Source organism: Myotis yumanensis, unplaced genomic scaffold, assembly GCF_028538775.1.
Source record: "Myotis yumanensis isolate MYYU_CA2020_CCGP unplaced genomic scaffold, mMyoYum1.0.hap1 SCAF_17, whole genome shotgun sequence".
Taxonomy (NCBI): domain Eukaryota; kingdom Metazoa; phylum Chordata; class Mammalia; order Chiroptera; family Vespertilionidae; genus Myotis; species Myotis yumanensis.
This window is the reverse complement of record NW_027223768.1, coordinates 16024161-16051474: the sequence shown is the minus strand read 5'-3', so window position 1 is coordinate 16051474 and position 27314 is coordinate 16024161. Positions and strand designations below refer to the sequence as shown.

Here is a 27314-nt window from a genome sequence, read left to right as displayed (position 1 = left end):
CGCCCTGATCACGTGCCCCTATTCCTGCATCGCGGCCTGTTCTGCTGGAAGGACGCCATCCTGCGATCTAAACCCCAGACCTGCATTCCCTTCACCCTCATCCCCCCCGCCCGGTGAACCCCCTCAGGAACCTCAGAACTGGGGCACCTCCCTGCTCTCCTCTCTGGGCCCTCAGCTCCCGCCCAGACTGAACTCATTTAGGTCTGTTTGACTGGGCACTCCAGCTCCTTTCTTTTTTCTTATCATTGATTTCAGAGAGGATGGAGAGGGAGAGAGATAGAAACACCAGTGATGAGAGAGAATCATTGATCAGCAGCCTCCTGCACACCCCCTGCTGGGGATGGAGCCTGCAACCCAGGCATGTGCCCTGGTGATGGGGAATCCAGTGTCACCTCCTGGTTCATAGGTCGATGCTTAACCACTGAGCCACACTTTCTGGGCTCCAGCTCCTTTCAAACACCCTTGTGCTGTTCCCCCCCCCCCCCCCCCCCCCCCCGCCCCACCCCTGTGGGCTCCTTCATTCCATAAGTACTTACTGGGCAGCTCTTCTGTGCTAGTCACTATTCTATCCCCAGACTTCTCTGACCTTCAGAAATCAATAAACCCAGAAGGCATATTTATCCTGTAAGGCCCAACCCCACCCCACCTCTCTCTCTCCCTCTCTCTCTCTCTCTCAGAAGCATCAGACTTTCTTGGACTCAAATGCAGCTTTATTTCCTGCTGGTTTTACAGGTATGCCATCCTGAACACTCATTCCCTTAGAGAACGAGTGGACACAGAGCCCCCCAGGGGAATGGAGGGACAGGATGGCTGGCGAGGAGGGGGCAGTTGAGGCACTTAGGGACAACTCAAGGCCCTGAGGGAAAACCTGATGCTCAGCGTGGGGGTGAAAGGGCCTAGGCTGGTCTGCAGCTGCCCAGGTATTTCCCAGAAGCCCCTTCAGGCACTGTCACCTGGACTCCGGCTCTACCCCTCTCATGTTGTCACTTCCCATGGTGGGACATGAGGGCAGTGCTGGGGGCAGCAGTATCCAAGGCCTTGCCTCTTAGGGAGCTGGAACAGGACTGGAAGGAGGGGTCCAGCGCCCCAGTAGCCTCCGCTGACGTCCTTCTAGGGCCTTCCTGGGGCGCAGAGCTCGAGACTGGGGAAGACACACACACACGCACCCTCACCCTGGGCTCTTCCCCCTTCTCTCCTCAGAGCCCCCTCTGGTGTTGTTGCTCCTTGATGCCTGATCTCATCAAACACTTGCCCTGGCTCAGCCCTTAAGGGCCCAGAGCTTGGCCAAATGTTCTGACGTCAGCACTGAAGAGAACCCAGAGCATCCAGCCCTCCTTCCCTTGGTCCAGAGAGGGGCAGTGGTTACTTCAAGGTCACACAGCCGGTGACTGGCAGAACTAGGATTGGAGCCCAGTGCTACTGTTAGTTAATTCCTCCCCCCGCCCCCCACCTGCCTCCTCCTGGCACTCACAGGCCTGCGGGGCACACAGGAGATCTGTGGGGCCTCCCAGCGACCATTCTCCTGGCAGCGAATCAGTGGCTGGTTGCGCTGGGCCAGCCCCTCCAGGCACCGGTAACGAAGCACCGTGTCCACCTCATAACGCAGCCTCGGGCGGCCAAACAGTTGAGCCAGGGGCAGCTCTGGTGGGGACCCACAGGACACTGTAGGGCAGACACAGTCAGAAACTGAGAGCCTGGCTCTGTGAGTGACAGTTCCCAGAATCCGGATGAGGAGGAGAGGAGTGGGCCACAGTTGGATACAAAAAAGAGCAGGGGTTCTGAGTGGACCCATCGAGTTTGTTATCCCTCCCGTGCTCATGGCCTGGGACCCATTTCTGATTGAGCAATTTTGCACCTCCTTCTATTTACACATCCATCCCAGCATCCCGAAGCCCCATCCCTCCTCTCCCTTGGCCTCCCTCACCCAGCCCCATCTTGCAGGTGTAGGACAGGTGGTAGTTGCAAGGCACGTCACTCCATTGTCCCTGATCATGCCACACCATGACGACACAGTTCTCTCCGGACAGGAAGTAGCTGTCGGGCTGCCCGGGGTTCCAGTTCTCATAGAGCTAGGGGGTGGGGTTGGAGGAGGTGGTGAGGAGCTCCAGGACAGGAGACTGAGAGGAACGGTCTGGAGGGCCTGGGAGGAGGGGTGGGAGGGGCACGGGAAAGGGCAGGTTAGTGGGATGGGGCGTAGGGGACCCCAGGGGAAAGGAGAGGTCAGGGGCTTTGGGAGGAAGGATAATGGCAACCAGAAGAGAAGTCAGAGAGGCACAAAGATGGGAAGAGGACCCAGGGAGAGAGTGGGCATGGGGAAGGGAAGGAGCCAGAGAAAGGAAAAGGAGGGTTGGGGTCACTGTGGGGTGGGGGCGGAAATGCTTCGAAGAAGCAACCAAGTTAGCTTGAGAGGCAGCGGGAGCCTCTCACCAGGGGGACGCCATCTGACCACAGGAAATCGCCTTCGATCGTCCTGTCATTGAGCCCAATCCACTGGTACTCCCGGTATCGATCTGGGAAAGAACCGCAGGGGTGATGGTTGCAGTGAGCTCCGCCGCCAGCAGAGAGCGACCATTCCTCAGGATCAAGCGGTCGCTGGGTGGCCGCGGAGAAGTCCTTCCCGCCACCCCAGCCCCGCGTTTCCCTCGCTCCGACCTCGGTGCGTGGGCCTGGGCTAGAAAAGGGAAACTCTAGACACAGAGTAAACATGTTCAATGAGGTCAGAGTCGGGGAGAGCAGGTGGAGGCAGGAGAGCAGGGAAGTGGGAGCTCTGAAGGGGGCGCCAGGCTGACGCAGGTGCAGTTCCTGCTCTAACCGCAGCGGCCCGGGTCTGAAGCCCCACCTCCCACGTGTGGAGGGGGACGGAGGCGGAGAAAGGAACGGTGAACTAGTGGAATGAGGCAGGCCAAGTAGTAAGTACCCGAATTAATGAATGAGGGGGTTAATCCATGAACATACTCATTCGTTAGCTGATTGATGAGTGAGTGTGAGTGACAGCAGGTGGCAGGGTCCCCAGCCCACCGTTGATGAAGCGCTGCTCCTCGGGGGTGCTGATGCTGGCCAGGTGCGCGCCGTACATCCGACAGTGGGTTTCCGCCTCCTCCCAGCTCCTCCGTGTAGAAAAGTGCTTGTAGCAGGCGCCCTGGAAGGCGTCCCAGCCCGGGCTGCAGAAACGGAGGCCTGGGCGCAGAAGGGCGGGCTACTTAGGCGGGAGGACCCGGGAACTCCAAGGGGCCTGATCACCTGGAAGGGGTCCCACCACCGCAGCCTGAGAGGGCGGGGCTAGGGGCAGGAGGGCGGGGCCAAAGAGCTAGGAGGGGAGGAGGGGAAGAGGGGAGGAGGGGAGGAGGAGCCCTAGTGCTGGGACTAGGGTGAGGGCTGGGAGTCCCGGCCTGGGTCTCTGCCATCCTCCATCCTAAAGGAGAGCTGTACGCTCGCCTCTTGCCAGGAGAATGGAAACTGGCATGTATTGATTCCAAATGCCAGGAGTCTGCTAAGCAGTCCTCTCACACGGAACCCCTGAGAGAGGCATTTTTGGTTCCACTGAACAGATGAGGAAATTGAGGGTAGGGCTCAGACAGGTTATGTGATTTGCCTAAAATGGGATTCATCAGCGGCAAAGCCAAAACCAGTGCCCTCCCCTCCTTCCTCTGGAACCAGCAGGGTCCAGGCTTCAGATCTACCCCCACCCCACCCCAGTCCCTCAAACACACTCACCAACGTCGCACAGGTCCCCCCCATAGCCAGGCAAACACAGGCATCGGACCCCCTCCTCCTCCTCCAAGCATGTCCCACCATTGTGGCAAGGGCTGGGGACACAGTTACCTGAGAGGGGGAGAGAAGTGATGTGGGGGGGGGGGGGGAGCACGGAAGCACAGCTCTGCTGCCTGAGTCCGTCTGGAGAGGGTTCAGAGGGTCCCCAGCCCCAACCCCCTTGTCCTGGGAGCTAAACAGCTCTCTCAAAGTTCCCCCTGGAACCTGCCTCTGGTTAGAGTCCAGCCTGAATTCTGGATTTTTCTCGTCTCTGGGTCCCCTCGAGGTCCCCCACTTCAGCACTGGTTCAGCTCTGTGCTGGCCATAGTCATGCCCACCAGTGTGAGCCCAATCACAGGGGCTGGGAGAAAGTGGCCGCGAAGGCCCTTGGGACCCAGCCCCGCAAAGGGGAAAGATGGTCATGAGGCTTGGACTCTTGTCCGGCTCCCAGCTCCACCGGGTGACATTGGGCAGATCATTTACCCCTTTGGGAGCTTAGCCTCCCACCCCCTTGTCTGTGTCAGGCCCAGAACAGCTCTGTACAGTGGAGGTGGGCTACTTGAAAGTGGAGGAGAGTCCCCACAGCCACTGGGATCTGATATGGGGGGAGGAGGGTTCAGATGGGAGGTAACCATTCCTCCTCTGTCCACTGGTGCAGTGAATGAAGATCCAGTACACTCCCCTCACTTTAAGCCCTACCCTGCCCCTCCTTACCAGGCTTCCCTTTCACCCTCTAGTTCAGGCTTCCTGCAGATTCCTTAGCCTAGAAACCCTTCGGCTCCATCTTGCACCCTTCCTTTTGGCTCTCTCTTCTCCAGGTAGCCAGTCTCCTTAGACTAACACACTTCCCTGAAAGCATGCAATCCGCTGTCCGGATCCAGCTCCACCCGGCTAGGCCAGCTGCCTCCTCCTCTGTACTCTGGATGCTGGGGTAGGGGGTGACGGCTGCCTAACTTGGGCTTAGCCTGGGTGCTGGAGGGGCTGTTAGGTTCTACTCTTTCTGGTCCTGATGACCCAAGGGAAGATAACCCCACCGACTGACAGCACAGGTCAGGGCTCTCAGGCCTGGGCAGTAAAACCATCCTCCAGGCCAGTGGTCGCTAACCGGTGTTCCTCGGACCCCTGGTGGTCCATGAGGTCCGAGGTCCGAAAGGTTGGCGCCAGCTGCAGCCACGGCATCACCCCTAGCAGCCAAGGCCAAGGCTCACATGCTTTACTCTGGCCCAAGATCCCGGTGCCTGGTGAGGATCAGAGCAGAGGTGGGGGGAGGAGAAGCTGGAGTTGACTCAAAAATTTTTGCTGTGGTGATCTAGCTGTTTGGCGTAAAATGAATCAGCTGTTCCAGCACCATTCTCCCTGTCATCTTCCCTCTTGCCAATAGTTTTACCTACCCGCCAGGGTGAAGGGGGAAGGGAAGATGTTTTATTTAACCCTTTAAGCACCGGGGCCCACAGAGGGGAGGAGTCCTGAACTGCTCCCCGTTCCTCACATTTTCCTGCTCTTCCTGTTGTCTTCTCTCCAACCCTCCAACCCTCCAACCCTAGGGGATAGAAACTCTCAAACTTGGTCCCTGATGCCCCACCAAGACCACAGCCCCCCGGCCCCCCAGTTCCCCAGCCCTACCCCCACCCCACCCCCACCTCCAGCTAAACCTGAGCCAGGACAGGCACATTGGGGTGAAAAAACTCCTCTTGAGACTTTCTGGTCTTCCTTCCTCCGCCTCTTTGGGCCCAACTGCTATAAGGACCTGAACATTGTTCCTTCCGTTCTGCTGCAATGGCCAGAAGGCTTTCCTCACCCTCCACGTGGGCAACTAACACACTGCAGATGGTGCGCCTCTTCCCACCAATCCCCTCCCCGCCCACCAGCGCTGAACGCCAAGGTCAGCTGGGAGGGAGCCAACAGTTGAAATGTGTGAGCCTGGATGTGATGCAGGGACCCCTAGACCACCCTGGGCCATCTAGGAGAGGGGGTCCTGAGGGCATCCAGCCTTCTGTAGGAGTCGCCACTGGGAAGCTCAACCTTCCCTGAGCAGGTAGGGCTTCTCTAACTCCCCATTCCCCTGCCCTCTACATTCCCTCCCTCCCCTTGTCTCCTGATCTGTGTCTTCTCCAGCATTTGGGACTTTGACATCCTTTGGGTGTAGGGAGAGTGAAACCATTCTCCCCAAGGGGTGGAGGAAGTCATTAGTGTAGGGGTTAGTGGAGGACAGGAAGGCTGTGGGAATAGGATGAAAGTCAGATACCATCCCCCTGCTGAGATGCCAGGGGCGGGGCATGGGCTCTGGGTCACCTGGATGCCAGGGAACTGCATCTAGGCTAAGAGGGACTTTTTCATCACTACTCTGTATATGTGCCTCTATATGGGAGCCATTGAGAGGGACCAGAAATGAATACAAACGCACACATACACACACTCCAGGCTGTGGAGGTTCTCCCCCCAAGAGTGAGGGAGAAACCTCCCAACACTCTCACAGACGGATGGACAAGGGCTTTCCTGGGGAATGTGCATAAAGATTTGGGATCTCAGCAGTCAGGAAGGAAAGTGGAGACAGGCCTGAGAAGGACAGAATGAGAGAACAGCAAAGGGCTGTTAGATGGCTAGGACTGGATAGGTTTAGGCTGAAGATGAAAACGAATGCAAGGCGAAGAGACAGAGGAGGGGGAGGAAGGGGGGTGAAAGGTGAGAGAGAGAGAGAGAGAGAGAGAGAGTCAAAGAGAGCATCAAAGAGCTACCCATGACATGGATCTATAGAATGCAAAGGACAGACAGCTGGGGGTGGAGACAGAGGGTGCCAGAGTTTTGGTTATAAAGCAGTTTAATAGAGATTTATTTCCAAGGCTTGTTTTCCATGAAACAAATGAAAAAATACTTCACAGAAGTAGTCGCTTAAGGCTCTGTGGGATTCAGGGTCTCCTGGACCCCAGAGGGTGAGAGGTGGGGGTGGGGTCCCAGGCTTCCCTGATATCAGTGGGGGGTGGCTGAAGGGGATGGCACACAGGAAGGGGGAAGGGAGCAGTGGGAGACCAGCCTGGGCCTTGAAGAGGGCAACAGGTGATGAGGGCATCCTAGTGCGTGAGGCCTGAGGGTGCTCTGCGGGGCTGGTGAGATGTGAGTCACAGGTAGAGAGCCAAAGACTAGGAAAGAGTCTGAGGCAGTCAGTGGTGGGGCTGGGGTGATAGAGTGAGCAGGGAGAGGGTCTTAGGGTGGGGGTCAGGGTGTTGGGGGGCCACACGGTGAGGAATCAGAGCTGGGATGGAAGTCACATGATGGGGTATCCAAAATAGGAAGCCCACAGGTTGAGGTGGGTAGGAGAATAAAAGCAAAGGACAGGAGATCTGGGCAATGGTGGGTTAAAGGACTATAGGTGAGGTGACTCAGAGTTGCAGGGGGAGAAAAAGGAGGAGGAGAAACAGGGAAGCTGAGCCTTGGGCAAAGTTACCTGCTGAGGGGGCCACGGCCACTCCACCATGGCTGGTGCTGTCAGTGGGCAGACCTGGCTGGGCCTGCACTGAGGTCCCTGCTGGGACAATTCTTCCAGAATTCTCTTTGGCGGGAGCCTCCAGCTCCCTGGTACCCCCAGGGGCCCGTGTGGCTGGAAGCAGAGCAGGGGCATCCTCGGAGCTCCCTGTCTCCTCGCTCTCTCCTCGAGGGACCCCCGACAGCTCAGGACGCCCAGTCTCTTCCCCCACCTCTCTTGCCCCAATGGGAGTGAAAGGTGAAGCCAAGTTCCCCTCCCTGGGAGTGGGCAGAGTCTCAGTGGGTGGTCCTAGGACCCTTGGCGGCCTGGGAGCCTCTGGCTCTCCATTGGGAGGTGGTGATGCACCAGGGTGTAGGACTTCTGGTGACTGCGATGCCTGGGAGAGTGAGTCCTCGAGGTCCAGCTCACTGGGGAGAGGGACTTCTGGGTCAGGGCTGCTGAGCTCGCTGGGCCAGGCCCACAGGTCCTCATCCTCCACATCCTCCTCTTCTTCTTCCTCCTCTTTTTCTTTTTCATCCTTGTATTTCTCTTCTTCCTCCATTGCCTTGCCTTCCTCTTCTGATGACCCCATGGGAGGTACAATGGATTGGGGTTCGAATTCTAGGCAAAGCACAGATGATTCAGCACCAGGGACAGCGCCCGTCAGACGATAGAAGAGGGGAAGGGAAAGGGGAGGAAGGAGTTGGTGAGGAGGAGGGCGCCGGGAAGAGCCTGCCCTCCTGCCCTGGGGAGAAGCTGTCTTTGCTCCACACCAGAAGAACTGCAACAGGAGCTGCAATGTTGAAGGCTCTGTGAGCTGTCATTATCCCAGGAAAACATGGTCCTTGCGACTCCCTCTCCTAGTCTGTTAAAATTCTCTGGTCTACTTTGGCTAGGTGAGGGAGAGGAGAGACCAAACAAAAGAGGACCAGCTCCTTAATCCAAACAGCTCTAGACTCAGAGAGTTGGGGGTGGAATTTTCTGGAAAGGCAAAGATTGGAAGAGGAACAGGTGAGGTGCCTTGCACACTGTTGAGCTGCTGAGAAAGGACAGGACAGATTCCTGCTGCCATAACCCCAGCATCAAGCTGGGCTTATGCCCCCAGTATCTCATGTGCAGACCTCTCCAGTGTAAGGGATTTGCATTACCTTGAAGGGTTTTAGGGGCCTCTGCTGGGTCTTCCGGAGTGGAGCTTGCACCTCCTCCATCCTCTATGATGGGGATGGAGTAGATGGCTCCTCGGGACTCACTCTCCACAGCTTCCTGAGGCAGCTGCAGTTCCTCCAGAGTCTCTGTCACTGTTACAATGGCCTCCAGTCCATCAGAAGCTGGGTCAGAGGATGGGTTGGAGTCCTCAGGGATAGTAGAGGGCTGGGCAGAGTCTGTTGTGGGAGTTAAGTGCCATTGGGGTTGTTAAATAGGTGGCTCTCTCCTCCCAGGTCACAGCCTACATGTGAGGGTTTGGGGTTAGGTGCAGAGGCCATGGAATTCTCTCAGTTCTCTCTCATTTTCCCTGTGGAGCACCCATGGGGCCACAGAAGCACCCTAGGACTTCATCACTTGTTCCTCAAGCATTAACCAAGTGCCCAATGTGTGTCATGCCAAGCATTCTCCAGGGCATTGAGAATACAGCGAAGAGCAAAATAGCAAGCTTCCTGCCCACGAGGGGATTTATATTTCAGATACAGATAATGAACAAATACACATGTATTATAATGTTAACATATAAGGGAATGGGTCGGGAAGTACTACTGTATATGGAATGGTAAAGAAAGGCTCAGGGGAGAGATCTTCCCTCGAGTAAAGGATGGAGGTAGGATGGACAGAATGGCCTCCGCACCTTGGGTTTGGGGCAAGGTGTGAGGGAGCTCAGTCATCCCAAGGCTTTTGCAATGGAAGGGGACAGGCTGCCATCACTGCAGGAAGCTGACGGGCAGAGGACAGGAGAACATTCAACAGTCACCACCTGAGGATCTCAGTACGGGGACAAGAGCGCAAAGGCAGGACACCCTATCCTTCGGGTCTACTCCCTTCAAATGACAGTTTTAGAATAGATTACCTTGTCTCTAGGGAAGTAAACCAAGAGAAGAAAACCAATGAAGTGACGGTGGAATTGGGCTAAGAAAAGCCCTGAGGGCCATCTGTGCTCAGCCAGATGAAACAGGACAGCATGTCCTGCCCTCGTCACCTGCTCCAGTGAGCCTTGCTAATACGAGACCAGCAAACCTGTGTCCTGCGTGCCTGTCCTCCACCTGCTCACAACCATAATCATCTTCTCTTCTCCCCCCCTCCTGATTCAGTCCCTCTCTCCATTTCCCCCCAGAACGTGTTTGACACATAATCATAATCAGTGCATAGAAGTACTAGCTATCATCATCATCATCATCATCCTCCTCACCACCCCTGTTCCAGGAAATCTTTTCAGATGGACCTGCCTTCCTATGGGCTTCACTTCCCTATCCATCCCCACATCTGTCCCAGGTCAAACATGTCTGGGGATCGGTCTCAGTGAAAGTAATCCTTGTCTCTCAGTCTCCATCTTGTTGAGAGCAAGCTGTCTTGTCTTCCCTCAGACTAGGGGCTTCCATGGCAAGAGCTGTGCCTTCTCACATTTCTGCTTCCAGTCCGTGTACCAGTACCACAGGCTCACAATTGGAGCAAGGACTCAGACACCTAACAGCAATTCCTCCCAGATTTGTAGTCACCCTTAGCCTGAGCCCTGGGCCCTGGGGGTCCCAGGCAGTGCTCACCCATCTCCCAATATACGCTGTGGGCAGGAAGCCATCTCAACATCCAACTGTCCTTAAGGACCTGCTCTCTGTGGGTGAACCTGTGTCTGTCCATCAATATTTGGTGGTTAAAGATATGACACCTTCAAGCTGAAGGTTCCAGAAACCCCTTTGATGGCTCTTAAGGGCATTTGGTTAACTAGAGCGAATCATTCGTTGCATTCAGAGATTGTCGGTCATCTCTGCTCTGCTAATGAGCGGACCAGAAATGGAAACATACTTGGTAGCCCGATATGGGAGAGGCAGTTTTGAAACTGGAAGAGACGGCATGGGTTACTGATGTGGAGGGAGGTGAGAAGATACAGAGAAGTGAGCACTCCTCGAGGCCACATAGCCGAGCCAGAGGATGTGACCAGAATTAGAACCCTAGTGACAAGCTGAGCATCACCTAAGCCTCCTTCAGGCAGATGGCAAAGACCTGAGAGGAAACGATCAGAGCGGGGGGTAGGACTTCAGGGCTGATCTGTCCCTGTGAGGTTGGTCTCAGTCCCCACAGGAAGGTGGGCTCACCTCTGAAGCAATAGACGTTGAAGCGGCTGTGCTTGTTAGGGAAGCCGGTCTGGTTGGGGAAGAGGAAGAGAGTCTTGACACCGGGCAGACCCCCACCGCAGCGCTGGCTGGGTGTGATGATGGGGTAGCGCACGCTGCCATCGGCCAGCCAGCCTGGGCTGCAGCGGTCCAAGCCACCATCCCAGGCTGCATACAGCTGGCCCGTGGTGGCGATCTCTGCTCCTCGCTCCTGGCAGTATGCCCGTGCCTCCTCCAATGTCAGCTTGTCTGGGGGGGCACCCAGGAACAGCTCTCCTGGTAGGGTAGAGGAGACTGGGTTACCAGGAAGTTAGTAGCCCCTTCTACCCCGGATTCCAACAGGGACCCAGGGCAAGCTTCTCTAGGCCCCAGTCTCCTTATCTGTGACATGGAGTCAATTATCCTGCTTCGTAGGATCAAAGTCTGGATAGAAGCTCAGGATGGATATTATTGCTCAAAGGGACCTAGCGCAACTTCCTCATGCTGCAAAGACGGAAACAAGGCCTAGAGATGCTAAGAGGTAGAGAGATGCACAGCGGAGTCAAAGCACAAACGCAGTCTCCTACCACGTGCCTTAGGCTTTGACCATGAACTTGCCTCTATGACAGTATTTGGAGGGAGGGACACCGATTGTTTCCTTCCCCCTTAAACACATGAAGGGCAATAAGGTCCAGCAGAGGCCCCAGGAGGACCCATGGGCAACACTAGAGAAGGGGCTTGTCCCTTGGGAGCCCCTCATCCCCAATCACCATTGAGGTCTTCAGCATAGCAGTAGACATCATAGAGGTCACTCGGGTCCACCACGCCATAGTTTCGGACACCAGGGAAGCCATCCATGTCTCCGTAACAGGCCTCTCTCGGAGTCTGGATGGGATACCTGGGGATGGAGGACAGACGCCTTCATGAGGGAGCTACCCACGGTGACCTTCCCGAATCACATTGCCTTCCATGCAGCCGGTTGGCCTCCCAGGCCTGGGGGACAAACACCCCCAGGACAGATCCTCACCCACTCTCCGAAGACCAACTTCATTCCCAGGAGGCAGGGTGCCCCTGTGGCCAGCTTGAGGCAGCAGGCAGCCCCTGGCAGAACCTCAGACACCACTAGAAGCCCCTGGTCCACAGCCCAGCGTACCTCACAGTCTGGTCGGACAGCCAGCCAGCATCACACTGCTCATAGCCTCCAAGATAGGCCGCATAGAGCTGCTCTGGGGTGGCGATGCGGGCGCCGATGCGGGCACAGGCCTCCTGGGCCCCAGTGAAGGAGAAGGCATAGCGGGCAGAGCCCTCCCGGTAGAGAAAGACGACCCCTGAGGGGCAGAGAGTACTCCTGGAGGCAGGGTCATCCTGCACACTGACCGCCCGCCCCCTTCTTGTCACTCATCTGTCCACGCGGGGTAAATTACACTCCCTGAGGAAGGAGGGGCTCAAGTGAGGCTACAGGTAGCATTTCCTCCACTTGACGGAAAGGCGGTGACAAAAGCCTGTATCTGGTCAGTCCTTTCCCAACTCAGTCTGTCCTCCAGGGGTGTTTGCGCCGCTCAGACTGTGGGCGCCCTGAGGCCTGGAGTCCTTCCCTCCCCTGGGGTTGGGGGGGACTTCTCTCTGCCCCTGTGCTCTCACCTTTGACCTTGACCTCCACAGCATCGCTGCTGTCGTCTATGCCGTGCTGGACCTCGCAGCGGTAGATGCCGGAGTCGTTGGGCCTCAGCTCACCCAGCGCCAGGGAGACGTCGGTGAGGGACGCCGGGTAGGCGGGCAGCGCCACGCGGAACCGGTAGGCCTCGCTCACCTTGACCCGCAGCCCCCGCGCCACCAGCACCTCGGCCTCCCGGCCCCCGGACAGGAAGGTCCACTTGACCCGCGGGGAGCCCAGCACCGCCCGGCGGCCGGACGGCGGCCGCGAGTAGTGGACGTGGCAGGGGATGGTGAGGGTGCCGCCCAGCACGCCCTGCAGCGGCGGGGCGCCGGCGATGCGCACGCTGAAGGCCCGGTCCTCTGTGGGGGGACCCGCAGGAGCTTCACCCAGGTTTCCAAGCCCCGCCCCAGGGTCCGCCCCGCCCCGCCCCGCCCCGCCCCAGGACTCCCCGGCCTCGCCTTTGGGTTTTCCTAAACCGCCTTTGGGTTTTCCTAAACCGTCCCCAGCAACCTGGGCCCCGGTCCCCAGGGTCCGGCAAACCCACTTCTTGATCCCCAGACCGGCCCCAAAGTCTCCGAGTCAATCCGCCCCCAGAGTACCGCCCCCGGATTTGTGGGCCCCACCCACAGTCTTCTAGTCCCGCCCCCTGGGTCCTACAGTCCAGGGCTCAAAACTTCTGTCTGTCCATAATCTCCAGCTCCACCTCTGTTCTGCCTCCCAGCCCCCCACCTGGTCCCAAGGGTCCCCCCTCCCCCCATCCTAGAGGCTGGCAACTTTGCATCTGGTGCCCCTGCCCAGCCCTACCTCAAGTTTCCACACCCGATGAGGGACCCACACCTCATCTCTTTTTTCAAAGGGTCCCAGCCCAGACCTTCCCCCACAGTCCTCCAAAGTCTATCTCCTCCTCCCTGAGTCCCCCAAGCTGGAAGAGGTTGGTTAGGGCCGAACCAGAGGCCATTCTCTGCCATAGGGAAGGTGCAGGAGACAGAGAAAGTGACCCCAAGCGGGTTGCTTACCTGAGCTGTCCCTTTCCAGAGCATCAGTGAAGGCCTCAGGGACCCCAGCCAGGGTCAGGGCTGTCAGCAGGGACAGGAACCGCGGGGCCATGCTGCGGACTGACGGGGAGACTTGAGGAAGAAAGATAGGGTTAGCCCTAGCTGGTTTGGCTCAGTGGATAGAGCGTGGGCCTGCAGACGGAGGGGTCCCGGGTTCAATTCTGGTCAAGGGTACATGCCTGGGTTCCGGACTCAGTCCCCAGTAGGGGGTGTGCAGGAGGCAGCCAATAAATGATTCTCTCTCATCATTGATGTTTCTATCTCTCTCTCCCTTCTCCCTTCCTCTCTGAAATCAATAAAAATATATTTTTTTAAAAGAAAGATAGGGTAGACCTCAGGATGGACTTACCACGGCTCCCTAACACATCCACATGGACTCACACCTGGCCCCAGAAGCCCACTGCCTCTGCTCCCCATTAACTCTGCTTCTGATCCCTGTCTCCCCATGAAGGTATTCTTCAGAGCCACTACCTTGGTGCTAGTGAACTCACTGTATGACTTAAGGCAAGTTCCTTACCCTCTCTGGGCTTTTGTTTTCTTGTAAAAGAGCACCATTACTACCACCTCACAGTTTGTGATGAGGCTGTGTGCTTTGAGAATGCTTTATATTCTAAAAAAAATTCTGTACAAATACCCAGAATCCAGCACACAGTAGGGGCTCAATAAGCGCGTATAGCATATAGCGTGAATGGTGGGTACTATATGCCTGTAAGTGTTTAGAGTTCCCTCTGCCTCTCCCAGTGCCAGACTCCTTTGAACCCAGAGTCTTCTCCTCCCACTGTACCCCTCCAACTTCCCTTCTTGTCCCTTCCTCCCTGAGTACCATAGCCACCTGGCCGCCCCCAGGAGGGCCTCCTAGACTGAACTCAGGCAATGTACAACTTCTCCCCAGTGCAACCCCTCTTTGACCTCCCTCCACCCCACCATAACGTAGAAGGAAACCCTTCTCTTTACTCCCCAGCATCTTCCGCCCCCTCCTTGGCTGCCTTCTCTTTTCTTCCTCCCAGTCTTTCCTTTCTGTCTGGCACAGGCTTTCCCACCGGATCTCCTGGCTCAGAAACCAGCTGGGACAAAGCCCCTGTCTCTGCCAGTCTGGCCTCCATCCAGCCTCTCCCTCCCCCACCTTAGGTGGGCTAAGGGGGGTGGGTGAGAGTAAATGAAAGGCTATCTCCCTCCGCCCTTGGCTATCAGAAGCTCTGTGAGAACCCAGACTGTTCCTTTGAAGGCCTCAAAGCACTTGTACTCTCATAATGGAGAGACAGGGCTGTAGCATTGAGAAATGGGGCCCGGAGAGGGATAGGGCTGACCTGGAGTCCCCAGTGAAGCCCAGTCAGGCACCAGGCCAATGTGCCCCTAGGAGGGAAGGCTGCGGAGGAGCTAGTGTCAACATCACCTCTGAGCCTCAGACTTAGAAGACCATGAAGACCCAAGTCTGCCATGGAACAGACCAACGGTGCAGCAGGAGAGGTGAAGATTAGACTGCAGGCAAGGCTTACAAGACCAAGCTTATTTCCCCTGGCTACTCATTCCCACTTCAGGCCCATTGTTCCACCTCCATCTTCCCCACCTTCATACATGTGCCCCTTTCCTGAGCCTGAGCTGATGAGAAATCCCCAGAGTTGCCCGAGGATACCTCCTCACCATTGTGAACCTCTGCTTCCCCCCACTGCCACGGCATCATTTCCTCGTGGTCAGAGCTGGGGGAGGAGTGGCCAGGGTCAGATGCCCAGGGCATCTCCCTGACCTTTGCTATGGCCAGATCCGAGGTGCTGAGATTGGCTCTGGGCATGGGGGCCTCTTGGGAAGACTGTTTTCTGGGGTTGGAGGGACTTTTTTGGATGTACAGCCAGTGCCTGCAGTGCTGGGGAGACTGTTGACCATGCATTTGAGCTGTGCCAGGTCCTAGGCCTGGCGTTCCCTGGAGCCCTCCCTCCCCTCTCTCTGGGCTGGAGCTGCTCACAGACCTGGCTCCCGGCTCTCTGATGGGTGCCCCAGAAACCCATATAGTTGGAGCCATTCTGGGACCAATGCCCTGGGCCGCCGCACCCCCCACCCCCCTTTGCCTCTGTTTTGAAGGTGGGAGAATGAAGGGAGAATATCTGAGGCTGAGGATTTGGCTGCCCTGGAACATAGAAGGTCCCCCACCCCCACCTCTAGGAATGGGAATCACCGATCAGAGAGGGTGGCCCTGGTTGTGTGGTTCTCACAGTCAGAGAGCTCTGCCACCCCACCCCACCTGCCAATCACACCAAACTTGGACCTTAGTCCCTTCTTGGTATCGCTAGGAGTCCTGAGAAAACTTAGGCATCCCTCATCAGGCACCAGACTCAGACCCAGGGATTCTCCATCCCACATCCTCACCCACCTCCACTCCATCTTCTCGTCCTCCAGAGTAGGACACACCATTCCATCTCTAACCTCGAGAGCTCAGCAGTCTTCCTGTCCCTTCCCCTGATGCCACACCGTCCCTCACTCCAGCTCTCTCTCTCCAGCTCCAGCTTCGAGTTTCTCAAGCTGTTCAGGGAACTCTCCCCTTGTTGCATTATCATTCCTCTCTGCCCGTGGTCCTCCATCTCCCTCATAGGCTTCACAGACCCAGTTCACCAGGCTGTGTGTGTGTGTGTGTGCGCGCACACACACACACAATGCTGAATTCCCACCAGCTGGCATCCAAGGTCCACTCCATGGGAACCGAGCTCCAGTCTCAGCAGGATCAGATGGGCTGCACAGGCCAGAGCTTGGGTCTCCACAGGAGGGAAGCTCTCAGCTACCCCCTTAGTGGCTGTGTGAGCACCAACAATTACCTACACAATACAGCCAGGCCTTCGAAGGGCCTGCAGGAGTAATTGCAGTAATGGTATAAATAGGCCTATTTACTGGGAGCACAAGTAATAATACAAGTTAGCAACATTACCAGAGGAGCTATTGTAGCTCCTCCTAATATAAAATCTGAAATATAGACAATGCTTTTTATCAATGGCAAAGTTAGTCATAACAGCACAGGCCCTGGTAATACTGTGGGTGGGTCTAGGGTAATTATCCCTTGATTTTACTGGTATTATCTGGAATAGAAGTAATGCAGGTTTGTTTTTTCTAATCTCACCCAAGGACCTGTTTCCATTGATTTTAGAGGGAGAGGAAGGGAAAGAGAAACATGGATTGGTTGCCTCCCAAACACCCCCACCGGGGAAAGAACCCACAACCTAGGTATGGGTTGTCCAACCTGCAACCTTTTGTTGCTTGGGATGATGCTTTGACCAAATGAGCCACCCAGCCAGGGCACAGTGATGATGATAACAAAATTGATGGCAAAGCTCTGGGTCCTCTTAGAACCATGTGGGCAGCGCTATCCTGAACATACCTGGGGGGAGAGAGTTCCAGCTCCTGGCCGTTCTAGGAAGGAAAGCAGGAGTGGTACCCACGTAGGGCCTCTTGGTAAACGCCTCCCAGGTATAACCTGAACTTTGAGAAAAATGCTGTTCACTAGATATTGCACTGATGAGGAACCCGATGTTCAGGGAGGTCAACTCACTTGACCAAGGTCACAACAAGTAAGTGCCGGGGTGGGATTCCAGCTCCAGCGGCGCCGGGATCGCCCGCTACAGCGGCTCCTATCGGCTGTCCTGCGGCTACGGGAGGTGGAACCTCACGGCAAGGCAGCCGGGGGCTGATACCGTGACGAGGTCGGGGACAGCGCGCGCAGCAGGGAGGACGCGAGGACCTAGAGGGGCGTTCCCGTTAGCCGGCGGACTCCAGGGGGCTGCGGGTCCTAGGCAAGCAGCGGTGGGGGTGCGGGCGGGGGTGCCGGCGCAGAGAACGAGAGGGTGGCAGGGGCTGCAGGCGCTACGAGCTGGCCGACCGCGGACCTCGCCAAAGCATCAGGGGTCGGCGAGTTGGAAGCGCTGGAACCTCAGAGGCCAGGGCTGCGGGGTTGGGGTCGCGTCCTGCGAGGTCGGCGGGCGCTCCCTTCTCTCTCTCCCTCCCAGGTCCCGGCGGCCGGGCTGCCGGCCGGGCTGCGGTCCCGCTCACCTCCTGGCGTGCAGCCGAGGGCTGGGGTTGGGGTTCGGCACCGCGAAGTTTGTCGCCTTCTCCGGGGGTCTCCGCCGGGTCCACGGCTCGGTCCTGCAGCTGCAGCGGAGACTGCGGCGGGGACTGCGCGGGCGCCAGCACAGGCTGCGCCCGCAGGATGCTCGGAAGAGGGCGCCGGCCCGGCGCCGCACAAAACCCCCTTTCTTCCCCCCCGTCCCGCCCTGCCCTTCCCCGGGGCTGCCCCCGCCCCCTGGCCCAGAACACGGGGGGCTCGGGAAAGTCACGGGACCCGTTGCCTTCTCGGCGTCGGTTCCGGGCGGCAATAGAGAGAGCAAGGACGAGTGAAGTAGGACATCCTTCAGGGGATGGAAGCCGAGGGCTTGGAGTAAGGAGGGAGGGCAGGAGGGCGGGGAGGGCGCAGATGATGCTGCAGCTGGAGGGATGGCAGTTAGACAGCCGGAGGGACTGGTCAAGGGGACAGGAAGGGGACTCACACTTTGAGAGGAGGGAGAAGGAGGGCGAGAGAACGGGAGGTTTTGCGCCTAGAAGGACACCACACACAGAATGGGGGAGGGAAGCTGTGTTTGGAAGCCGGATGAGGTGCAAAAGACCTTCGCCACCTCCCTGATGGGGCTCTGTCTCCGGCGGTGCTCCCTGGTCCGAAGGGGAGCTGACTTTGCAGCTGGGGGGACAGGTTACACAGCAGATTCATGGGTTAAGCAAAGCAAGTCAGAAACTCTAGACATGGGGGAGGGGTTGGCGGTGGGAAGGTGGCACTGTGAACCAACGTTACTGCTCATGCAAACCAATGTGCGAGATGCAGGGGTTGCTGGGAGCCCAAAAGGCCCCCTGGCGGGGGCTCTTGCAGATGAATGTGCAGCCTGGTGCCAGGAGGTGGGCCTTGACGGCTGCCCAGCCACTGGGACTTACTTCTCAGCGCCCAGAATACCAATAACAACCTCCTCCCGGCTCCAGGGCCTCTGCTTCCCTCCTCTTTCCCAGGCTCTCTCCCCTCCCTCCTCTTTCTTCCCTCCTGGGACTCCAGGCAAAGCCCCTGGCACAGACAGTGGGCAGGACAGCCAGACGCCGGATGGATTCTCTCCCCCGAACACCAGCGGTAGCATCAAGGAGAGCTTGTCTGAGGCTTTGATCCCCATAATTGTCAGCAGCACCCCCCAAATATCCCAAAGAGAGTGAGGTGTGGTGCATGCAATGCAAAGGCAGCCTAAAAGCAAGTTCCTGTCCTCCCGTCTAGACTGCACCCAAGTCCCTCGTGTGTGGGAAATCGGGGCTGCCTTCCACTGGATGTCCCAATGGCGCCAATCCTTGAGGAATTCTGGCAACTCCCAGAGATGCATCTCCTGTAGAGATAGGACAGGAAGACCTAGGATGGAGGGAGGTACCGTCCCTCAGTGAGAGAAATGCCCCAGGCAGGGAGGGGAGAATGAAGAGGACAGAGCAATGTGCTTGGGATGGTTTAGGGAGGAGGAAACCTCAGTTTATTGGTTTTGTTAAGTAAATGTTAACTGAGTGTCCACTAAGGACCAGGCACTGTTTTAGGCCTGGGGGTGCTGTCCCAAGTCCTCTAGTGGAGAGGAGGATCCGAGGCCTTTGGGACAGATCCGCACCTGGTAGCCCAAGGACCTCCCTTGGCTCCACTCAGACCTTCTGTCCTGCAGGACAGTGTCAGCATGGGGTGTACATCCAGCCCGACCCCCCACGGCTCTTCTCCACCAGGGGCTCAATGGGGCCAGGCAACCGAATGGCTGGAATTCAGTCCCAGTGGTGGCTCACAGGTAACCATAGATTTTGCCTCCGGAAAACTTGTCTGTGACCCGGGAAGACAGAGAAAGTGACCTTCCTCACTACCTCCCCTCATGTGCCCTAGGAGTGTGGGCACAGTTTGGTGCCCAGGGGGAGTCCAACCCTGACTGAGGCCAGCAGCACCTGGTTTGGGACAAGGGCTGGTACCAGACAGTCTGTTCCAAGAGGGAGACCCCTAGTGGGAAGCCAGACAGAGTGAGAGAACAGAGCAGCTGCTGCTGTGAAGGTCTTGATGAGAGCCAGCATTTGAGTCATGGCACTGTTTTGCCCTTTGCAGTGGCAAAACCTTGAAACGCTTCTGTAGTAGCATCTACTCTATTGGATGACATCTACTGCTCTGGGTGCCATCTACTGCGATGGGTGCCATCTACTGCACTGGGTGATGTCTACTGCACTGGGCTGGGTAAAGGAAGCCCCTGGCCCACACGTCAGCAAAACCTACTTCTTTTCCTCTACTTGTCACACACACACACACACACACACACACACCCTAATTTCCACCAGATCTCCTGGCCAGGCAGTCAGTGGGCCACTCCTCTGTGAATGGGATGGGGGCGCAGTGTTTGAGAGAGAAATCTTTTCTTGAGGATTTCCTAGGGGAGGAATGAACACCTCCCCAAGCCTTTTCCAACATTGCCAGCTGTAACAATTCACACTGAAGTCTAATCGTGCTTTGAACTGGCAGTTTCTGATCAGGGACCTTCTTTACTTACATCTTCACCCATAGCCAGGTGACCACCCTCCCATTTCTATTCACTTGCTGAGCAAGATCTTCCCTTCTAGGTCTCAGAAAAGGACCCCCAGGGACTGGCTGAAAGCAAACAGAACCAACGGAAGCAGGAAGAACGCGGGTCACAGTTCAAGCAGAACCACTGGCCCAGTAACAGGAGGAGAATGTCTCAGGTAACCGTGGGTATCTTCTGGATAAAGAAACGGAGACCAAACAGGTGAAGTGACTATCGAGGGCCCTGGTCGGCAAACTACGGCTCGCGAGCCACATGCGGCTCTTTGGCCCCTTGAGTGTGGCTCTTCCTAAGCCTTAGGAGGACCCTAATTAAGTTAATAACAATGTACCTACCTATATAGTGTAAGAAATTTCAATCGTTGTACTGTTGATATTTGGCTCTGTTGACTAATGAGTTTGCCGACCACTGATCTAGGGCCACACAACAGGTAACTGACTGACCGTGACCAAAATGAAGTCTCTTGCCTCCCAGGTCAGGGTCTTGCCAGAACTTGGAGCGGTCTCTCTCTGGGGAGAGGAAGCCTGGGAGGTGGAGAGAAGACAGAGAGGAGGGAGAGTGGGGGAGCCCTCCTCCCTTTTCCACGTGCAGCCCAGCTGGCTTGCCTCCCAGCCTCCTGAGCCCTGGGGAGTTTTCCAGTCTCTCCAGATGAAGACAATCCATCTCCTGCCTCTCCCCTTCAGCTGAGGTCACGACCCAAGTTGAGGAGACAGCATCTCCCCTCCAAGTCCAAGTTCTCCCATCTAAGAGCATTCCATCTCCAGTGTTAGCCTTGGGCCTTTCTCACTGGACTCCCAACCACAAAGACCACTGGAAGAGCCTGTCCTTCCCAGGCCCTTGAACACCTGCTTCCACTTTCCCAGGCTTGGGGGTAAGGGCCCAGGCAGCTTAGTTCCTCTCTGAGGCCCTGCATGTCACACAGGCACCTGGGAACGTGCACGTGGGGCTGAAGGGGAGGATGGAGGCAGTGCTAAGCACTGGCACAGCTGTGTTAGGAGAATGGGGGCTTTGATAGCTTCTGAAAGGGGCCAGGAAGCAGGGGCTGCTAACCCAGGCGAGGGGGTGGCCAGGAATGGCTGGTTATAGCTCTAAGGGCTCCTGAAGCTGAAAGAGAATGGGGGTGGGAAGGGAAATGGGGGGTGCGGAGTCAGTGGTGAGGCCTACAGGCTGAACAACCCCTGCTGTATGAGCAGGAGCCACTGTCCCCTGAGCTTACAGACCCTCGCTTTGAGGGATGCAAACTCTTGTGTTTAGAGGAGACCACCAGTCTGTTCCATAAGGAACAGCTGAAGGTACTGGAAGGCTCAACCCTGAGTACAACCAAGTCTACTTATTGACAAAAAGCCCCTTCCCTCAGGCTCCCTGCAGTCCTGTCTCTGGCTACCGATGGGGAAGACCATTCACTTTTCTCTGATGCTGGGCCAGCTATTAACCTCTCTGAGCCTCAGTTTCTTCACCTGTAAAATGGTACTAACACCTTGTTTTATGGTTTTGATGTTGGAACCTTCTAAATGTTTTATAAAATTAAAACACAAAATTAAATAATTCAATTAACTTTAAATTAAATTTTAAAAGAATAAAAGTGCTTCAATCCCTTAACATCTAAAACTTAAACAAATGCACCTAATTGTATATGAAGTTGGAGGCAAAGCCACCCAGAATTTTCTGATTATAAAACTCAGCATTTTTTTTTTTTAACTCAGCATTTTTACTATACATTTCTAAGAGCAAAAGAGCCATGGAGAAATCTTGATGTTGGCATTACTATTTTGAAAAGTTCTATTTATTATGATAAAGCAAATAATTATAGTAATAGTTTTAAGAACTAAGATTTGTAGTGTAAAAGAAAGTGAAAGTTAAGCAATAACTGCTAACCTTTCATCTGAATTAGACACAGCAGCATGAACTCATGGTGTGTGTGTGTGTGTGTGTGTGTGTGTGTGTGTGTGTGTGTGTTCTGGAGAACAGTTATATATAACATTTATAAATATTACTTGTGTATACAGTTTATTTAGGAGCAGTAACAATCTGATAACAATGAATATGCCTTGTGCCCAGATTGTAGTCTTGAACTTTCCACTAAAAGGAACCAGGACTCTGGAGAAATTCCAGGCCTGCAGCAGGATAATTTTTCATACTTGAGAACTCAGGTCAAGTTCATATCAAAAGGACCCAATAGCCAACTTGAAAATACTCCCACTGGCCAAAAAACTTCAGCATTAAAATGAATAATGACTGTAAGAGATGGAAACATATCCAATAATATAAAAAGTCAATAAGTTCATAATGCTACTAAAACATGAAATCACTGGTCACCTTTGGACATCGATAGCACACTAACTCACGATTTTGGAAATCCATAGGGTACTGCAGATCCTGTTGATGCCCCTGCCCATATCCTCTTAGCAGTGACCTCAACAAACCAAAGGCTGCTGACTGCTGAGGAATTTTTCCGATTGGGGAGGTATGCTTGGCCTAAGTGCATGGTGAGTCAGAAGTACCAGAGGATTAATGCCCCTGGAGACAGCCCTCAACCAGTGACAGAGGGTGAGTTGGTAGGCGAAACCCCAGCCCCCTCACCTCCCAGGCAGGAACTGTGAGGCAAGTCCTCCAGTCTCCGGCTGCCCATGGTCATAACCTGTTCAATTATTTGGATTACTTACTCAATTATGTATTAGATTCCTTCCCTTCCCTGTCTCACTTTCCAGGTTTATTAAGATCTGGGAACTTTCAGACCCACAAAGTCATGAGCACATGTGGGTGAGCACAGTATTCCAAAATGGCACATTTGTGATTGGGAATGAGCATGCTCAGAGGGAGCAGGAAGCCCGGGCTCCCACATTACTTGTCTCTATTGCACCCATGCCTCTCTCTCAGCTCACCCTATAGTTTTATGGGATTTCTCTGTGGTCATACTCTAGAGGAGGAAAAAGCCTAGGCCTGTTTCTTGGATGGGTCACTTTGATATTTTGATGTGAGCTAAACCTGCCACACAACAGACTCACTTCGGGGTGCCCTTGAAAGATAGTAGTGAGGGAGGATCCTCCCAGGGGGTTTCAGGCAATACACTGGCCATCTACTTTGCCGTGAGAGAGGGGACTTGAGGGAAGTATATATATACATGAACTCTAGAACAGTGGCAAATGGCTTTGTTGGTTGGCCAGGGGCCAGGAAAGGGTAAGACTGGAAGATTGGAGATAAGAAAGTCTGGGGAAGAGCTATACGGGTGGACTGACAGCAGTGGGCATTGTATCTTGTGGCAGTACCATTAAAGAACATTCACTGCAGAGGAGACACTGAATAGCCAAGGGAACAGAAGGATTCCAGTGGGTAACAGCCAGCCTTTGTCCTCCACGATGCCAGGGCTTGCACAATGGGCCCATGAATGGAGTCGCTGTGGCAGTAGACATGGAGGCTATGTGAGGGCCCACCAGCAAGGGCTCCCTCTCACCAAGGCTAATCTAGCTGCTGCTAATGCTAGATGTTTGGCCTGTCAGCAGCAGAGACAGACACGGGACCTTCAACGTGGTACCATCCCTTAAGGAGCCCAACCAGCCACTGGGCAGCATGTTGATTACAATGTACCTCATTCAATCTGGAGGAGAGAGCAATATCTCCTTACTGGGATTAATATTCTGGATGTGGATTTGCCTTCCCTGCCCACACACCTTGGGCAGCACCATTATCCAAGGACATAAAGGAAATGACTTAGCCTTATGAGATCCCATATAGTATCACCTCTAACTAATGGGATCCACTTTACTAGTGAAGTGAATGTGACAATGGGCGTAGGACCATAGTCTCCATTGGCCCTATGATACACCACATCACCTTGAAATTGTCAGCCTGATAGTCCACTAGCATGGTCTCTTTACAACACATCTAAATACCAGCTTGGGACCAGCTGGTGTGGCTCAGTGGTGGAGCATCAACCTATGAACCAATGGCCAGGGCACATACTCGGGTTGCAGGCTTGATCCCCAGTGGCGGGGGTGGGGGAGGGGGTGCAGGAGGCAGCCAATCAATGATTCTCTCTCATCATTGATGTTTCTATCTCTCTCCCTCTCCCTTCCTCTCTGAAATATACCAGCTTGGGGAAACATCATCTGGGATTGGGCTACTGGCCTTCGAAATACAGTATGTATTTTGAACAAGTGGCCATTGTATGGTGCTACATCCCAGAGAGCTAGAATTGTTTTTTTTTTTAGCCGGGGGGAGGGGGGGGTAGGGAGGGGGGAGGAGAAGATAGGAGAGCTAAGGAAATCTGCCTGGCACCGACAGCTAGAAATTATGGGTCATGATCCATGTGGGGAATTTGTGCTTCCTGTTCCTGTAAATTTAGGCTCGGCAGAATTAGAAGCCCTAGTTCCTAGGTTGGGAGATGTGTCTACAAGGAGTCACAGCAACAGCAGCCTCTGGGTCATTTTGGGTACCTCATGCCAATTGACCAGTAGACCAAAAAAATGTATACTGACAAAGACATTTGATCTTGGTTATTCCATGTCCAATGGTAATCATGAACAGGCGATTGCAGCAATGTTGGTCTCTCAAGGGCATGGCAATGAAAGGCTGAGGCCTTCAAGGATGAAGGTCTGGGTTTTTCCATTGTGAAAACACCAGAGACCAACAGAATTAATTGTAGAGGAGGGAGATGTTGAATATTGATTACTCCTTGGAACCAACTGCAGCAACGGCTATTGTAGTTTGTCCCACGAGCCCTCCTGTTGCAAGACACTTTTTTTTTTTTTTTTTAAGATTTAGAAATTGCCATCAGCCACCATGTTGAAGAATCAGTGACAGGACAAAGTGAATTTAACATGGGGCCACAAATGGATCTGGGCACTGCAAAGGGTGGACTGTAGATACGACCCATGTTCTTCAGCAGCACCTCTACAAGAAGGCTCTTGGTGAACATCTGGGACTCTGCCTGAGGGCTTTTTTTTTTTTTTTTCCTGGCTGTGGGAACATGTTTGAGCACAGGGCTAGCCAGGAATACTAGAGGGTTAATGCTTCCAGAAGCAACCCTCAATCTTCCAACGGGAAGTAAACCAATAATACCCTAGTTCCATTGCCCCTTGGGTAGGATTCTCTGACACAGGTTCTACACTCTCTTCCAGAATTCCCCCAAAGGACTGAGCCTCAGTTGCTCCACCTGCTCTATTACACAGCTCTCAGTGGCTTCCTTCCCTCTCCTGTCTCAGTTCTCCACTCCTCTACCAGTGCGTCTTAGCATGACCTTGAACTCAAAGTTTTATACTCAAACTACTTGTACTCAAAGTCATTTTAAAAAGTATACATTTTTATTGATTTCAGAGAGGGAGAGGGGGAGAGATAGAAACATCAATGATGAGAGAGAATCATTGATTCGCTGCCTCCTGCACACCTCACACTGGGGTCTGAGCCCACAACCCAGGCATGTGCCCTGACTGGGAATCGAGTCATGACCTTCTGGTTCATAGGTCAATGCTCAACCACTGAGCCACACTGGCTGGGCGCAAACATCTTAATTCAACATTTGCTTTTAGGGAACCCCATTGTCTTAGTCAGTTTGGGCTGCTATAACAAATGACCATAGATGGGGTGCAACTAACATTTATTTCTCACAGTTCTGGAGTCCAGCAGATCTGGTGTGTGGTGAGGGCCCACTTCCTGGTTGACAGGCAGCAGCTTCTCATTGCATTCTCACCTTGTGGAGAACAGAGAGAAGCACATTCTCCTGATTCTCTTCTAATGAGGGATCCACCCAATGGGCTTAATTACCTCCCAAAGGCCCCATCTCCAAATATAATGGCACTGGGGATTAGGGTTTTAACATATGAATTTTGGGGGGAAGGGAAGCACAAAATATAGTCCATAGCAGCCATCTAAGAAAAATGAAAGAGAATCAAGCATTTAGCTTACATTTATAGTTGATGAGGGAAATTTTCCTTTATAGTAGATGATTACAGAGTACAGCTAATAAGTGAAGGAATGATGACAAAATTAGAACATCTCCATTTTGTACTCCTAATGAAATAATGGCTCTAGAAAATGATCATCAGTAGGTATTACATAAGAAGTTAATGGGCCGTAACCGGTTTGGCTCAGTGGATAGAGCGTGGGCTGCGGACTCAGGGGTCCCAGGTTTGATTCTGGTCAAGGGCATGTACCTTGGTTGCGGGCACATCCCCAGTAGGGAGTGTGCAGGAGGCAGCTGATCGATGTTTCTCTCTCATCGATGTTTTTAACTCTCTATCTCTCTCCCTTCCTGTCTAAAAAATCAATAAAATATATTTAAAAAAAAAAAAAAGAAGTTAATGGGTGAGTTGAATGGTGGCCACAAAAAGATATGTCCACGTCCAAATCCCTGACACTTGTAAATGTTAACTTGTCTTTAAAAAGGATCTTTGTGGTTGTAATTCATTACATGAATTCATTCCCTAAATGCAGTTAATGGTTTTGAGATAAGATGGGGGGATGGGGGAATACCAATGTGTCCCAGAATCTATACTGCCCTCCTTGGTGCTTGTGGTAGACTTGGGTACTGCTGCTGCTACCAAATAGTATTTCCAATTTTGCTTCTAGGCCAAGGTGACTGCTCTTTCCCGCCCCCTTGTGGTTGAGTGGGGCCACGTAATCGGTTCTGGAAAACTGACTTGTGAACAGGGACAGGTGTCCCTCTGGGCCATAGCTATTATTTTTTTACTTCTGGCATAGTGACTTACAGCATTTGAGATGGTGACTACTCTATTAGCCTGGGTCCCTGAATAACTAAAATGAGAAGACCCACCCCCTTGTTGACCATAATGTACATGTAGCCTACCTACGTGAGAAACTTTATTTTAAGCCACTGAGATTTGGGGTTTGTTTGTCATCACATCATAAGTTAGCGTGTTCTGACTAATACAATGCCATACAGCAACCAATCCTACAAGCTACCTGCTAAGAACCTGAATAATAATAATTGTTCTATCGTTGCTATTATTGTTATAATAACAATCATTGATTATTATAGTTACCACTTACTGAGTGCCTCTTATGTGTAACAGGCATGTATTACCCAGACAGGCATTGTCTCAATTCTGCTCAGGGCAACCTTGGGAGGAAGGTATTATCTAATAACCAAGACAGGAAAATCAAAGCTTAGAACTAGCACAAATATTTCATTTGCTATCTGAGGGTTATTGAAAATGCTATTCTTTGATCATTCTCTGTCCCTTATACAAAGCCTATGGGATGAATTATCTTCAACAATCATAGCAAGAACCGGCTTGGAATGCAAGTTTACATGTACAAAGTGCCATTAGAAAGTTCATGACCTTTGCTCCAGTCATTACTATTCTCTAGACCAGGCTTTTGTGGTGCAGATAGACTGCTTGAACAGTAAAAAATAAAAAATTATATATATGAAAAATGAACTAATGGCATTCGAGTTTGTACGTAGAGTTACTGGTGTGCTTCCTTTAGCCGGATGTTAAGAGTGCTCCGGTCCCGTTGCCTCTTTTCCCTGGCGGCCATGGT

At 53.8% G+C, this 27314-nt stretch overlaps 1 protein-coding gene and 1 long non-coding RNA gene across 4 annotated transcripts; one reads left to right on the top strand and one right to left on the bottom strand.

Annotated features, from left to right (window-relative positions):
• Nucleotides 1–688: 688 nt before the first annotated feature.
• Nucleotides 689–17437, bottom strand: BCAN (brevican). 3 transcript variants are annotated; one of them, XM_070396148.1, is made up of 15 exons: nucleotides 17248–17437; nucleotides 16580–16680; nucleotides 13180–13290; nucleotides 12148–12522; nucleotides 11660–11834; nucleotides 11277–11404; nucleotides 10510–10803; nucleotides 8359–8592; nucleotides 7193–7831; nucleotides 3715–3822; nucleotides 3019–3177; nucleotides 2428–2510; nucleotides 1925–2069; nucleotides 1472–1662; nucleotides 689–1141 (listed from the first exon to the last, which is right to left on the bottom strand). In XM_070396148.1, exons 3-15 carry the CDS (start codon nucleotides 13268–13270, stop codon nucleotides 1046–1048), a joined length of 2718 nt encoding a protein of 905 aa, XP_070252249.1. In that variant the 5' UTR covers nucleotides 13271–13290; nucleotides 16580–16680; nucleotides 17248–17437; the 3' UTR covers nucleotides 689–1045. The 3 variants fall into 3 exon arrangements, with proteins under 3 accessions (XP_070252249.1, XP_070252248.1, XP_070252250.1); XM_070396147.1 differs by having other exon boundaries at nucleotides 16580–16675; XM_070396149.1 differs by lacking the exon at nucleotides 16580–16680.
• Nucleotides 17438–19828: 2391 nt separating this feature from the next.
• On the top strand, nucleotides 19829–27295 carry LOC138995595 (uncharacterized). The gene is made up of 3 exons (XR_011468648.1): nucleotides 19829–19974; nucleotides 22178–22361; nucleotides 24570–27295. It is a non-coding gene; the product is annotated as an uncharacterized lncRNA (long non-coding RNA).
• Nucleotides 27296–27314: the final 19 nt, after the last annotated feature.

Excerpts from the sequence above, each read along its gene's own strand:
- BCAN (XM_070396148.1), bottom strand. The coding sequence starts at position 13,270 with ATGGCCCCGCGGTTCCTGTCCCTGCTGACAGCCCTGACCCTGGCTGGG. Across the intron at positions 7,832-8,358 it reads GGCCCCTAAAACCCTTCAAG|AATTCGAACCCCAATCCATT; the intron begins GTAATGCAAATC and ends TGCTTTGCCTAG. Across the intron at positions 1,142-1,471 it reads CCTGTGTGCCCCGCAGGCCT|TCTCGAGCTCTGCGCCCCAG; the intron begins GTGAGTGCCAGG and ends TGTCTTCCCCAG.